The following is a 14,609-nucleotide window of genomic DNA, read 5'->3' as shown; positions in this document are numbered from 1 at the left end:
CTAAACTAGAAGAATGAAAACTCCCCTGGCTTTTTAAATTAAAAATAAATAATCCTAGAAAAACGCTTGAAATTCAATCTCACAGTTAAAATTTGGTCTAATCTGAAAGTTCCCTAGCTTTCACCAAAAACCCTTTTTTGTTTCTTAAAACTCAGGTCCTAGAAACCTCACCCAGAAATCCTTTCATGGTCATTTCAGGAGAAAATGTTTCCTTTCGTGAGGGTTGTGACGTCGGTAAGAAATAGGCCATTTTACCTTTCCCGATTATTTTAAAGGACTGATTTCAAAGACTGCAGTAACAGCAGAAACCCCGTGTGTGTGTGTGTGTGTGTGTGTCTTTGTGAACATGTTTTGAGTAGCAGGAAGCACCTGTTAACTGGGAGGTGTTGCAAAATACACGTTGTACGACAGGCCTGCTTTTTATTACTTTAGATAGAAGAACACTTTCCAACCCATTCAGTCAATTCCCAACATGTTTTCTAAGTGCATATAAGCTCGTGGACTAATTCTAGTTGATCTTGTTTTGTGATTGCCACATTGCTACTAGAAACTTTACATAAAATTCAGGGGAGGCATAAAAACAGAAGGACGAGTAAACATTTAAATAGATACTGTATGGCCTTCGTGGTTGGGTTCACTTTATTACTATGATGAAATAACCCATCAATAAACGTAAGTAGGGAAAGGCATGATGCCAAGTTAGTGGACCAGGACCACTGTAAGTTAATAGAAGTCATTAGAAAGGACTTGAGAAGAGAGCTATTTTGGTTATTCTAATATGAGTACATATTGATTTAAATTTTAAAATAACCTAATCTTAAGGCTTTATCCGTTTGGTGGCAGAATTCTTACCTTCCCAAAGAAGATCCCAATTGACTCCTACTCGGTGCACCTGAAGTGCACTGTCGGCCAGTGGAGGCTCCGGTGTTGCTTTGAAGCTAACAGCTTTCAGTGGAGCTTCCAGACGAAGATGAGTTAGTGAGCGGACTAAAAACTACTTCCAAAAATTAGAGAACCCAATGGTTAACAACAGGCTGGCTCACAGCGATCACAAGCATGGTCCTCTTGTGAAATCTGGGGTTGTCCTGACTCAGGGCTGACCTGATGGCCATTAACATCAAAGGGGAGAGCCTTGTCTTCTCATTAGTCTAGATCCTTGAGGGCAGGTATCATCCCTATTCCAAAATTGTGTCTCCCCAAACCCCAATATCACCAAGCTTTCCACACAATAAATCTCTAGGTACTGGAGTGAACTCACTAAATATTTTGATGAGTAACAGTTATTGCAACAGCTTGGATTAAATTCAGAGCTATTTCTAGTTCCTTCACAAGAGTTTTGTTTTATAGTCTCTCTCCCTAATGAGTTTTTGCTTCTAACAATTCCATCTGAAATCTAATAATGATCTCAATTCAAAATGGACTAGAGGCACACCATACAAGTCACTTCCAACATAAAAATGGTCTTAGATGAGATTCTGAAGGTCCATTCCTCTGTAGCCTCCAAAAGGACTTGAGTTTAGCATTTAGTTTGTCTCTCATCTGATAACCTAGCATCATTGAAGTGTGAGTCTATGTGGTTTTTAAAAGTAAATTGACCTGGGGCTCAGGACTGTAATCCTGGGAGGCATCAAAGTCAATTGCTGTAACATAGTTTTATATCCTACTAGGGTGAGCTGGGCCTGGGGTCTTAAAACCATGCAAGCAGCCATTTAAGGTGCAATGAACGGTCTCCCCAAAGAGTGAAGCAAATCAAACACGCGAGGAAATCGCCTGCGGAAGGACTGGGCCACATGCACTCTGGCTTCCATGAACTCAGACCAGGTGAACTAGATGGTGTCCAGCTAGTCTTGTGCAGAGTGGGAGAAAAACGTGAAAAATGACAAGGCTGCATGGTCTAGCAGTATCCCTCAAGCCTAGTCCCCAGTCAACCTTCAGCTAAAGAACAGAGAGCTTGCGCGCTCCCTAGAGCAAGCCGCATGAAGTCAAAGGGCAGCACTGGCCCCAGGACAAGCTCGAAGGCAGAAAGGAACAGAAAAGAGGGACTAAGGGGAGACACGGGAGAAAGCCAGAAGAGTGCTTGTTACATTGTGGGGCTTGCAATCAACGTCACTGACCAAAATATGTATGAATTGTTGACTGGAAAACCAATTTGCAGTGTGCACCGTCACCCAAAACACAATAAAATGTTCCCACAAAAAGTAAATAGAGACTCAGAATTGTTACTGATGGTTAAGTCTTGGCTCTTTAATGGATTGAGACAGTAAATGAAAAATGGAGAAAAAGTATTCTTTATTGAAAAATACCAATAATACTGACAGACTTCAAAAGCAATTCACGCTTCCAGAATACAAAGTACTTAATACATTTTTTCAAACCTGCTTGCATTTCAAACAAATTAGCATTTTTGTCAATTCAGTTAGATCACCTGACTAAAAATCATTTCCAGCTTTATTATCCAAGGAGCTGCACGACCTTTACAGTGGGGCCCAGGGAGGTGCAGGGCAGAGGGCTGGGCACACTGGGGCTGCGCAGCAGTCTACAGACACATCCCCGCCCCTCTGGTGCTGGCAACCAAGGCTGCACGTGTGGCTGCCCTGCAGGCTCAGAGGATCTCGGGAAACAGTATATCAAAGATAGCTAGCTTTCTTGTAATTTACACTTTCATTTCAGGCTGTTTTTTAAAGAACATATGAACATCACTGCAATTTCATATCATCCAGTAACTCTGAACTTTATACAACTCCAGTGAGAGAAATGAACTGTTACCATCAAAATGGCCTTTGCTGAGCTGTAGTATTTCTATGGTTTAGATGCAAACAACAACACATATGCAAGTTTAATTTGAAACCACACAATTTCTGTACGTAGGCTCAGACAGTAGCAGCGTTCACTTTTATTACTAATAGCTTAATCGGAAACAGCCGCTCTCTTCATTCCACCAGCAGGAACAGCAGCACCAAGATCTTCTAAAAGTCATTGTGTCTAAAGCTTAAGTCATTCAAGTCCCCATCTTTGCATGCTCCAATTCTTGTTATCTTACTTAACATAAAAGCAACAGGATTTGGAGAGTTACTATTTGCTGTATGGAGACAATATACAGCATCTTGTATGTCAAAAAGCAAAATACTGTGTGAATGGCAGAACTCTTCACAGCTCCAACCCTGCCGCTGCCAAGCACTCGCTGCTCGAGCCAGCAGCGGCATTTCCACAGTAGAGTAGCAGAAACTAAAAGAACCATGACACAATGGATTCTGAATTCTTTTATCTCCCATTGGTCCTGGGGCCTAGTACCTTCCCCTGAAGACGTCATCTGCTGATCACCCATCACCTTTCACGGAGAAAGTTGTCAGGTCATATAGCGAGTAATGGCTCTCAGAGCATAAAGGAGCTCCGCTTGCATCCTAGCTTCTATAAGAAGCAGATTAACATGAACCTGAATGGAAGACATAAGGTGATATGAAGCAGAATTAGAAGCATCACAGTCATGGATCTTCAGCACATCTGATAAACACCAAAGATAAGTAAATTTTCCAGTGTGTCCCAGTATAACTCAGATCCATGTTTCTCAAAGTGGGTAACGCTGCCCCCCGGGGCAGGGGGTGCAAAAGCAGACACTGAACACTTCATTCTGGGCTATGGGTGACAGTGCAAAAGGTTTCCATTGCTGGGGGTGGGGACCGTGAGTTAATTTTTTCCTGAAAGGGGTTGGTCGGGCCGACAAGTTTTGGAACCAATGACTTTGATAAAACTCCTGGTGTTTGTGAACTATCAGCACCTCAGTAAAAGAAAAGCTACCTGATGTCAATTCGGATCGCCACTTTGACATCTCATTGAGAGCAGATCACATTTCACCTTCAAGGTTAAAATTACAGAAAAGGTACACTGCTCTGATAAAATACCAAATGGTCTCATCCAATCACCCTTTAGTCATTTCTTTACAGATGCATCTAAGAGACCAGACTTTTCTACCTAACCACAATTAAAGAGGTCTCAAGCAAAATATTTTTCTTAAGTGGTGTCAGCAATGCCAACCTTTCTTGATGGGCCGGCAGTCCACTCATCTTTCCACCTTTGTTCTTTGTCTCCAGCATCATCAGGAGGCTCCCTCCCAGGTGGCCCTAGATCAGCCTTCTTTGGGTTATTAAGGGTGATGGAAAGGATTTGACAGCCATTCAATTGGGCAAAGGTGAAGAAAAGTACCCCTAGGTTAGAGACTAAGTAAGCCACAGTAGGTAACGTACCTTCTCAGAGTGCTTGAACTGCCTCCAAAAGCTATCATACATTCGTTTGGTGACCTTTTCGGGAGTGCAAACAACAGTTTTGATATAAACTTTAAAGCTGCGGTCCAATAGCTGGTTAATTTCACCATAGTCATAGTCATCATACCTGTTTCCAAATAAAATGAGGATTATACTTTTAGTGCTTTCTTCTTGTTGCAGCTAGTATATCAACACTGATAGTAAGTGCTGCTTCTTTTACCCTGTGTAGGCTGCCCACCCCTGCCCCAAATGATGCCAAAAAGCTTGACCATGTATAACTAGGAGTGAAGAGTGAGTCTAAAGCAGCGGTTCTCCCCCTGTGGGTCGCCACCCCTTTGGAGATCCAACGACCCTTTCACAGCGGTCGCCCGATTCATAACAGTAGCAAAATGACAGTGATGAAGTAGCACATTATGGTTGGGGGCGGGGGTCACCGCAACATGAGGAGCTGTAGGAAAGGGTCACAGCATGGGGAAGGCAGAGAACCACTGCTGTAAAGGGTTAAAAAGCAGAGAACTCAGGTAGTTCAGGAACAGAAAATTTTCCACTGCAAATCATTTGGAAATTTAATAACATGGAATTATAGCATTGGGTCTCAGCAATAGTGCATATTTATAGTTATGAACAAATGCTTAAAACAGAGTTTACAAATATTGCTGAAATGAAGCAATTGATATTTAGCAATGCTATTACATAGGACATATAAATATAGATAAAACTGGAATTGTTTTATTTGTGAATCCATGAGTCTTGGGGGTCAGATAAGGGAAGAAAACGAGGTGGCCTTGGAGAGAATGGACTACAGTCTCTCAGGGTTGACACCTGAGAGAGGCTGTTCTGATCGATGTCTCAGCTGCCCTGCGCCTCTGGATATGGACCCTACACCTGGGCACTGGGGTCTCCTATCTGGACAACGCAGAGCACTCCCTGCTAAAGCTTGTCCTGCAACCATTTGGGAGGCAAAGTCAGTATGTAGCCAGGCCAAGCAGTCTTCAAATCCTATAAAATGGGTATTTAGGAGAAAGCCGGACCTTACTGCCAATATCACCAGAAAGTGCTGTGGCATGGAGTTTGAGGCACACATGAGAGAGTGATTACTGAATTCCTGTCTTTCCTACACCGTCTGGTGGGGCAGAATGTCTAGAACATGGGAGTTCTGATGAAGCACCAAAGGGGAGGTACTCTCCAGGGGTTGGAGAAAAGCCAGAAGGGCAATCAGAGTACTGAGTTCCCATCAGGCAGAAATAAGGCTGTCGGAGGATTTATCAAGATCTATACAAATGACATACACAGATAACAGGTACCAAAGATGTTTGGTGACAGGACGTTGCCTCTTTTCATCTGTACTCTAGGACCTCTTGCCTACTCTTCTTATTCCCCTTCCTACATTGCAACGGCCGGAACTCTTGTCAACAGCCCCCCCCCCCCCCCCCCCGCCGCCTGTCTAGCTGGGACAGAGGAAACAAACCACTGCGGTCTGTCGGTCCAATGGAGTATGAGAGCATACAAATAAACCACTGAGGGGGAGGGTGGTGAATGTGTGTGTGTATGTATGTATGTATGTATGTATGTATACAAGGTGGCTTCAAAAAGTTTGTGGGAAAATTCCACTTTTCTACAAGCATTTTGAAGTCCCCTCGTGTGTGTGTCCAAACACTTGAATAACTTGGACCAAAAGGATCTAGCTATCTTCATGATCATAAGAAAACAGACTAACCTTATTCCAAACATGCAGTGAATATAGTTCCAAATAGCCCGTCTAAGCATTGAGGTATCAACATCTTTGTGCATTGCCATTGTATTATAGGTCAGATTGTAAGCAATATGAAACTTCTCATCAATCAGCTGCCCCACATCTGGATAAAGGCGATTTACCAAAGAGTAGCCATGGTCTTCCCAGCAATAGTCCTGGATCGAAGGACGAGAAGACATAGGAATGCTTCAAAGGTGGTGACATCACTGGGGGGTTGGAACCACCGCCTTTCAGAACACCTTATCCCCCAGGTTCCTTGGCACTCCAGGCCCAAGTTTGCCAAGGCTACAGCGAAGCACACAAAAGGGTACAGTTTGCAACTCAGTCTGACAGAGACTGGTGGGATCCCCCGAAACAGCCTTCAGCCTGGCACTGACCTCGCACTCCTGGCTCAACTTTCAGTTGAACGACAGGCTATAAGGTGAGCAGTAATACCAAGGAGGCACATATTCATTGGAAACATCAGCCATATGAGATGAAAATGGGCGCATGTGCCCGAGGTGAGAGTTCAGAAGGCAGGAAGGGATAGGAAGAAAGACAAAGGGAAGCAGTTCAGACAGGGAGGAATGGAGAGCACCATGAACAAACTCCTTGCCATCAAGCCGATCCCTACTCATAGAGACCCTATGGGACAGAGTCACACTGCCCCTGGGATCTTCAAGGCGGTGAAACTTCATGGAAGCAGACGGCCACAACTTGCCCCTGCAGAGTAACTGATGGGTTCAAACCACTGACCTTCTGGTTAGCAGTCAAGCCCTTCCTGACTACACAACCAGAGCTCCATCAAGAACCTATCAATGCTATTGAGTCTGCTGTAAACTGCTCTGCCATCCTGTAAGTCAGAAGTGGGAATACTTTGCTCAAATCACAAGCACTCAACTCTATTTATGATTCTTTTTTTTCTTCTCTCTCAACTGGAGCTCAATTACCTACAGTTCTCTCTGCCCTTGATTCTTTGACAAAAACAAACAAGCAAAACATCTCCAGTCCTAACCTCCTCCTATAAAATTTCTAATTTAGATGAGTCAATGAAAAAGAAGAAGGCCTTTCATCTAGCTCAGAAGCAACCAAGCCCACATGGAAGAAGCACACCAGCCTGTGTGACCACGAGGTGTCGAAGGGTCAGGTATCAGGCATCATCAGAACCAAAAATCATTTCATTGTGAATGAGGGGGAGACCCAAAGCCCATCTGTAGACAACGGACACCCCCTTAAGGAAGGATCATCGAGAGGAGACAAGCCAGTTAGGGTGCAGGGTAGCAACAATGAAACATGCAACTTTCCTCTAGTTCCTAAATGCTTCCTCCTCGCCACTATCATGATCCCAATTCTACCTTGCAAATCTGGCTAAACCAGAGCATGTACATTGGTACAGATAGGAACCAGAAACACAGGGAATCCAGGACAGATGATCCCTTCAGGACCAGTGGTGAGAGTGGCGATACCGGGAGGGTGGAGGGAAGGTGTGGTAGAAAGGGGGAAACAATTACAAGGATCTACATATAACCTCCTTCCTGGGGGATGGACAACAGAAAAGTGGGTGAAGGGAGATGTCGGAGAGTGTAAGATATGACAAAAAGTAATAATAATTTATAAATTATCAAGGGTTCATGAGGGAGGGAGACAGAAGGGAGGGGGGAAATGAGCTGATATCAAGGGCTCAAGTAGAAAGCAAATATTTTGAGAATGATGAGGGCAACGAATGCACAAAATTGTGCTTTATACAATGGATGGATGTATGGATTGTGAAAAGAGTTGTACAAGCCCCCAATAAAATGATTTTTTTTAATAAAGAGGAAGGCCTTCAACAAGATGGGCTGACAACGTGGCTGCAACAATGGGCTCACTTTTCATTCTGCTATGCATAGGAGACTGTGGGTCGTAACCGATTCGACAGCACCTAACAACAACAATCTCATATATTTCCCATTACAATTTAACTGTGGAGTACAATATTCCCTTTGTATGTGCACACAACAAATTGGTACCTGGACTCGAAATGTTGGCACATGCATCCCATGTCTGGAGAAATCCTTATAGCCATAACTAGTATCCTCAAAGTGACGAGAGACATCTCTTGCTGGTGTAACTTCTTCATCATCTGAAGAAAAGAGAAAAAAAAGCCTTTGAAAGCTTTTTTTTTTAAAGAACCATAATGCTAGTCAATTTTACCAGTAATAAGTCAAAGCATGATAACCAAAATGAAATTTCAAAACTATTAAGTAGTTTAACAATAACAGAGATGTCCCAAAAGTAACTTCTCGGTAATAATTTTAAAACAAAATGTGGTTCAGTTCTTCAGGGCTCTCATTCTCCTCACTTATAGGCCTTCTGTGTTCCCACCCAATCTACCAGAAGACTGTGAGGCAATGGTTAAGGGCTCAGCGGGAGAAAAGGCCTGGAGGTCTGCTCCCATCAAGAGTACAGTTTAGGAACCCGGCCCCCCACGAGGGAGCGGCTATGAGTAAGCAATTGAACGGATGGCACTGAAACCAACAGACTGCACTTCAAAGAACGTGCTTCAAGCATGAACGTCCTTGTAGATCATCTTTAAGGTGAGAATATCAGCTTTTGTAATCAGCTAATGTTTGATTTCACAAATAGCTCAATAGTCTTAGAAATAGAGGACCTATGAGTCCCCCACTTTGCAGAGCTTCTAGGACTGCTGCTAAGCTTTTGTGGATGATCATCACATTTCAGAAATGATGAAATTACAGTTTCAAGAAAGTACAGTATGACTTGACAATTCCATGTTTGGGGGCATGGATTCAACACAGGCAGTGCTCCATTTATACGCATCTGGCGTTTCTTTTTGCTATTAAGTACTAAAAGAAACTTAGTGCTAGAAAACCCAGAAATAAATTCTTCCACCTCCAGATAACTGGTCTTTGACAAAGGGCCAAAAAACATTAAAGGGGAAGAAGATCTCTTCAACAAATGGTGCTGACAAAATTGGATCTCCCACTGCAGAAGAATCAAACAGGACCTGTAGCTCACCCCACGTACAAAAATGAACTCAGGATGGATCAAAAAGCTAAATCTCAGCTATCAAGATCATCAATGGGAAAATGGGGACAAACTTAAAAAGCTCCATTCCTGGGCACAGACTAACGATCAAAGGAAGCAGACAAAATAGATGACTAGAACCTACTAAAAGTAAGACTTATGTACCTTCAAAACATTTTATCAAAAGAGAACCCACAATTGTTACAGATGCAATTAGGTTAAGATGTTGTACATTATCATCCACCTTACAATCCATTTAAATTTGTTCTAGCTTTTAATAATTTCTGCTTTCTTTTTGACTGAGGTTTTTATCGGCTTTGTTATTGCCAAGTTTTGGGTTTTTTAAAAACGTTTTCCAGTATATGGGATCCAGGATAGGTAAATCTATAGAGACAGTAACATGGTTCCTTAGCGCCCTGGCAGCGTGGTGGTTACAAACTGGGCTGTGATCCACACGGTCAAAACCACCAGCAGCTCCTCAGGAGAAAGACTGGGTTTTCTACTCTCGTACATAGTTACAGTCTAGAAAATCCAAAGGCGGTCACAATGCATCAGCATTGACTCGATGGCAATGAGTTTGCGTTTTGCTTTGGGGCGTGGCAAGGGAGGTTGGGGGAAATGGGAAGCTAATAATGAGTACAAGAATGAAGAAAATGCTCTTTAAAAAATAAATGCGTAAAAGAGAACCCACAGACTAAGAAAAAAATCTTTCGGAACAAACAGACAAGGGACTAATCTATAAAATCTATAGAACAATTTTAATACCTTAACAAGAATAAAACAACTATCCAATTAAAAGTGAGCAAAGGACATAAATGGTTAGTTCACCAAAATGACATCAAAATAGCTAACAAACATGAAAAAATGTTTATAATCATTAACGATCTGGGAAATGCAAAACAACGATGAGATAATCACCTTACATCAACAATGATAGCCCAATTAAAAAAAACAAAACAGAAAACAACAGCAAGGAGGCAGAGAGACTGAAACACTGTTGGTAGCCCTATAAACATGTGCAACCATTGTGGAAAGCAAGCGTGCACCACCTCAAACAACTTGGGATAGAAATTCCGTACAATGTAGCATACCTCTGCTGGCCATGCCTCCTGAAGAGGTAAGAGCTGTAGCATGAACAGATACATGCATTTCTGCCTCATCTCAGCACTTCTCACAGCGGCAAGAAATTGGAAACAGTCCAAATGCCCATCAGTAGAAGAATGAATCAAGAAATTTCGATACATACACACTATAGAAATCTTTAAATTGCTAAAAGAGAAAACACCTCATAGTATGGATGGACTTGAAGAACATTATGCTGAATGAAGGTGATCCATCACAAAGGGACAAACACTGTGTTTAAGGTAGAAATCGAGACAAAGTCTTGTGTACCGAAGGGCAGAGACTTTGGAGATTCCCAAGGAAGGACAGACAGCAAGGGTGGGAGATGAAGCAATGGATTAGGAGATTGGCAGATCTTGATTGGGTGAAAGGGAGGATTGGGGTCCTGAAGAGGGAAAAGAGAAACTGGGGTGGAGGGGAGGAGTAAGATAGAACATGGTGGGGTACTAATGATGAGTGGTTTGAACTGCTGAATGCAGAGCTAAGGGTCTGAAAAGTAACCCACCCCCTAACCTAATTCATAATAAAAAAAATCCACCCCCCCAAAAAAGACTGGGGTGTGTGTGTTGGAGCGGGAGGGTGGGGGTGAAGATGGGGGGGGGGGAAACCAGTGCTTTTAAAATTTATATAATCCAATTCTATTGTTAAAATAGATTTTGAGATATTAACTGTCTCCCTTAAATTACCTATCTTACATGCTAAATCTTGTTTCCTTTACACAAAGACTAAAGATAAAGAAGTTAGGTTGTTGTTGATTTTTAATTCTGTCTCTCTCCTTTGTAGGGACCCACAACAGTTTAAAGCTGGACGGAATCAGCACTCCTTGGAAGTCAACTTCCTCATTTTAAAGAAGGGGGAAGTGGGGGTGGGCTGGGGATCTGTGACTTCCTCAAGCTCACAAAGTTTATTGGCAGTGATTTTCGTCCCACAATTCCCACGTCCCAGTGAGGAGAGCTGTAGTGAAGCATGGACAATCATTTTCTAAAGACTGGCAGTGGCAAAATATGACCATTAGTACACTTTAAGGTTTCCACTACTTTACATTTCAAAAAAAGTAACACATTTATTTTAGTATTCTTAAAAAGTGATTATTAAGATCATCTATGGTATTTAACATTCCTCAAGATGTGAAAACACTGAAAATGTATTTCTAAACACTTTGCTTAGAAAATGTATGAAACTTTAAAATCAAAAGAAAATAAAATCCTAAAGAAGCATGACTTTCTATATAATAGTTGAAATGTGTTCTATTTTTGGATCATGTTCAAAAGAAGTCCAAAGAAAAACCAGGTCATAATGGAAATGATTCACTTTACTGACCCTCCACTGTTCTTGGTTTTTAATGGAATTAGGTTGAGACAGGCTAAAAAGAAAAGAGTACTGAGAGGTACAGAGCCACTGGTTTGCATGTAAGGGGAAAGCGGAGAGCAGCAGAGAGAGACTTCCGAAACACAGAGCTGAGTGGGCCCGGGGTTTGCAACTATCCTTTCAGGCAACTGAATTAACGACTGTTTTTGAAAATTGTTTGTAAATAGGAATACCCATCAAACAGGTTCCCTAAAAAGAAAGGCATATTTAGATTAATGTTTTAAAACTTACTGTTTAAATCTTCTAAAGGAAAAAGAGAGGCTCCTTTTGGGAATCACTAGGAATTCTACTGACTCGTAATTGTTGCTCTTACCTGAAGAGAAGACAAACATGCTTTCTCTTTTTTCTATTTCAAAGCGTGACGCCATCTCTTCCTGACTTGCTTCTTCCTCATCTCGACATTCCTGTAACTGCTTCATTTTTTCCATGAGGGCTTCAACCTCAAAGAAGGACTCACTGACCTGAGGAGAACACATATGTTAGACTCAGGGTGAAGTTTGTGCATTTTCTTTTTCTGGAAAAGTATAAAAGGGGAGAGAAACAATAGAGGCAAAATCATTTTAACTTTGGATCCGCTGGACAGCACTCTCATGAAAATGAGCAATTTCCTTATCCGGGCCGAGTAAATATTCTACAAGATGAATTAAGATGCCAGCCTGGTTTTTTTTCAATGGTTGTTTCATGCAAAAGGGAAGCATAATGTGGCCCTAGCCTCCTCCCATCTCACTGCAGTAGCCATTCAGTACTAACTGGCCCTGATGGGGCACCTCCCAAATCACCTTTGAGTTTAGCCTCCTGGAGGGGCTGCTCGTTGTAGCGCAGCACCTACACCAGACTCTTCATTTAGAGGCAGCCAGTAAATACTTGCCGAGTGAACAGGTATAAAGGCCTAATATTGCTATGACTTTAACTGGGTGGATTTTATGAGAAGCTAGATGAAGAAACAAGGTAACAGCAATTACTGTGACTGTTCTTATGATGATCCCATAACATATAATGGGTACTTACCGACACATTTCCGGCTGAGTTGACCTGCATTTCCTCCACATTATGATTGCCATTTGCAATGTCACAGATGCAGTAGTTACTAACAGAAGGAGGTCTGAATGTGTGGCCACCATCACAATGTATTTCTGGACTGATGCCACACCCAAAGGTAAATGAGGCAAGAGAGTGATAGTGTGTGAGCAAAACCACTGCATGGACCAGTTCTGCAAGCGACCAACTATGTTCTTCTGCTTTTAAAAGTCCCTTTGGGAGTGAAAACAAACACATCTGTTTACACTGAGTTGCAGTGTTGGTTATAGTTATAAAATACAGTTCATCACAGTATTTAATCTGCTGTAAACAGGATTAGTCATACAAAGCCTACTTAAAATTATTAATTTAGAACATGCAAAACCAACTAAATGCTAATTTTTATAAATACATCTTCATGAATAGAGCTCAACACCGATATCAACAAATTCATTGTTATTTTGACTTTTGAAATACCAATTTAAGATGCAATAAATGCATTTCACATAAAAGCAGTTTTAAGCAAACACTTTTACTTAGAAGCATCTGTATTTCAAATGCTGCATTGTGTTTCTATACTTATTCCAAAATCTCAAGTAAAATGTAACACATGTATGTTTAAATTAAAATGAAATCTTTCTGCTGAGGGTACTGTTGGCTGTTGGTTTTGCAATGAGGAACGCTCGTTTTTATTGTCAGGCTCCCTTGACTCAAGGGGACCTTACCTAAAGCAGAGCTCAGTGCTGCCTGGTCCCGTGCCAACCCCGTCATCAAACCGCCGTGATCCAGATTCTTTGCTTGCTTGTTTGACAGTTATTATCATGTATCCATTTTCTGCCATCTACGTTTCCTTTTTCATTACTTTATCATTTTTAGGTGAAAGTTTACACAGTGAATTAGGTTCCCTTACTCACTGCCATCAAGTTGATTCCAACTCACAGCGACCCTACAGAACAGAGTAGAATTTCTCCCCAGCAATTTGAAGACGAAATCTCTACAGGAGAACACAGCCTCATCTTTCTCTCTCGGAGGCTGCTGGCCTGTGGTTAGCAGCCCAACAGACAACCAACTACACCACCTGGATAGTTTTATTTCTTCTGTTTCTAATGTGGATACCCTCTATTTTTTGCTTTATCGTTGTAGTAGTTACAGCTTCTATTTCTAAACCGAATAAAAACTCAAAACCAAAATCACTGCCACTGAGTAAATTCTGACTCATAGCAACCGTCTAGGATCCATTAGAACTACCTGTGACAGTTACACAATTTCATGTCAACTTGATGTATAAGAATGAAGGGGTGGAGTCTACCCTGTCAATCAGGTCACAGCCTGATTGATGCATCCTTGTGGGTGTGGCCTTCTCATGAAGATTCTGGGAGTTTTCCTCTCTTCTTCCCTGGAGGTGGGACACATCTCTCTGCTTCAACTTCCTGTTGACAAGCCATGAGGAATCACACTCAGGGAGCTGAAGGAGCATCACACCAGGGTGGAGATGCTTCCACTGCCACTGGCTCCACAAGACTTTTCACCCACTGGCCTGTGCTTTAAGCATCATTGCATGTGCTGTGTGAGTCTGAAGATGAATTCATGGGCTAATATTGAACTTAGGGGCTAATATCAAACTTATGGACTTGATCTGGAATGGGCTGGGATGTTTTACTGATGCATTATTACTTCTTGATATAAAGTTCTCTCTTACATATATGTGAGTGTCTCTGGATTTGTTTCTCTAGTTAACCTGGACTAACATACTACCCCTGTGTGTTCCTGAGACCTTAAATTTTAATGGGAGTAGAAAGCCTCATCTTTCTCTCTATGAACAGCTGGTGGCTTCAAACTGTTGACCTTGCAGTTTGTAGTGCCATTCGTAACCCACAATGACACCAGGTGGTAATAAAAGGCATCCTTGTCTCATTCCATTCTCATGGGTAGGTCTCTCAACCTTTCTGCTGAGGATATTGTTGGCTGTTGGGTTAGGTTCTAACCAACTTAGTGATCCTAGGCACGCTAGAAGCAAGCACTGCCAAATACTGTGCTAGCTTCATACTTGCTGTTAGACTGGAGCCCACTGCTGCAGTCCCTGG

General features: G+C 42.1%; 1 protein-coding gene across 2 annotated transcripts in view; it reads right to left on the bottom strand.

Annotated features, from left to right (window-relative positions):
* Positions 1-2,288: 2,288 nt before the first annotated feature.
* The window catches only part of SESN1 (sestrin 1), a 117,605-nt gene continuing 105,284 nt past the window's right edge, over positions 2,289-14,609 (bottom strand). For both annotated transcript variants that reach the window (XM_075554689.1, XM_075554690.1), the window contains exons 5-10: positions 12,517-12,759; positions 11,822-11,969; positions 8,001-8,113; positions 5,977-6,167; positions 4,242-4,386; positions 2,289-3,433 (exon numbers count right to left, since the gene is read on the bottom strand). In XM_075554689.1, the coding sequence (XP_075410804.1) occupies positions 3,347-3,433; positions 4,242-4,386; positions 5,977-6,167; positions 8,001-8,113; positions 11,822-11,969; positions 12,517-12,759 (927 nt within the window). In that variant the 3' untranslated portion in view covers positions 2,289-3,346. The remainder of the gene's footprint in view (positions 3,434-4,241; positions 4,387-5,976; positions 6,168-8,000; positions 8,114-11,821; positions 11,970-12,516; positions 12,760-14,609) is intronic.

This window comes from Tenrec ecaudatus, chromosome 7 (assembly GCF_050624435.1).
Source record: "Tenrec ecaudatus isolate mTenEca1 chromosome 7, mTenEca1.hap1, whole genome shotgun sequence".
In the NCBI taxonomy this organism is placed as follows: domain Eukaryota; kingdom Metazoa; phylum Chordata; class Mammalia; order Afrosoricida; family Tenrecidae; genus Tenrec; species Tenrec ecaudatus.
Note: the sequence above shows the minus strand (reverse complement) of the source record. Positions and strands in the feature narration are given on the sequence as shown.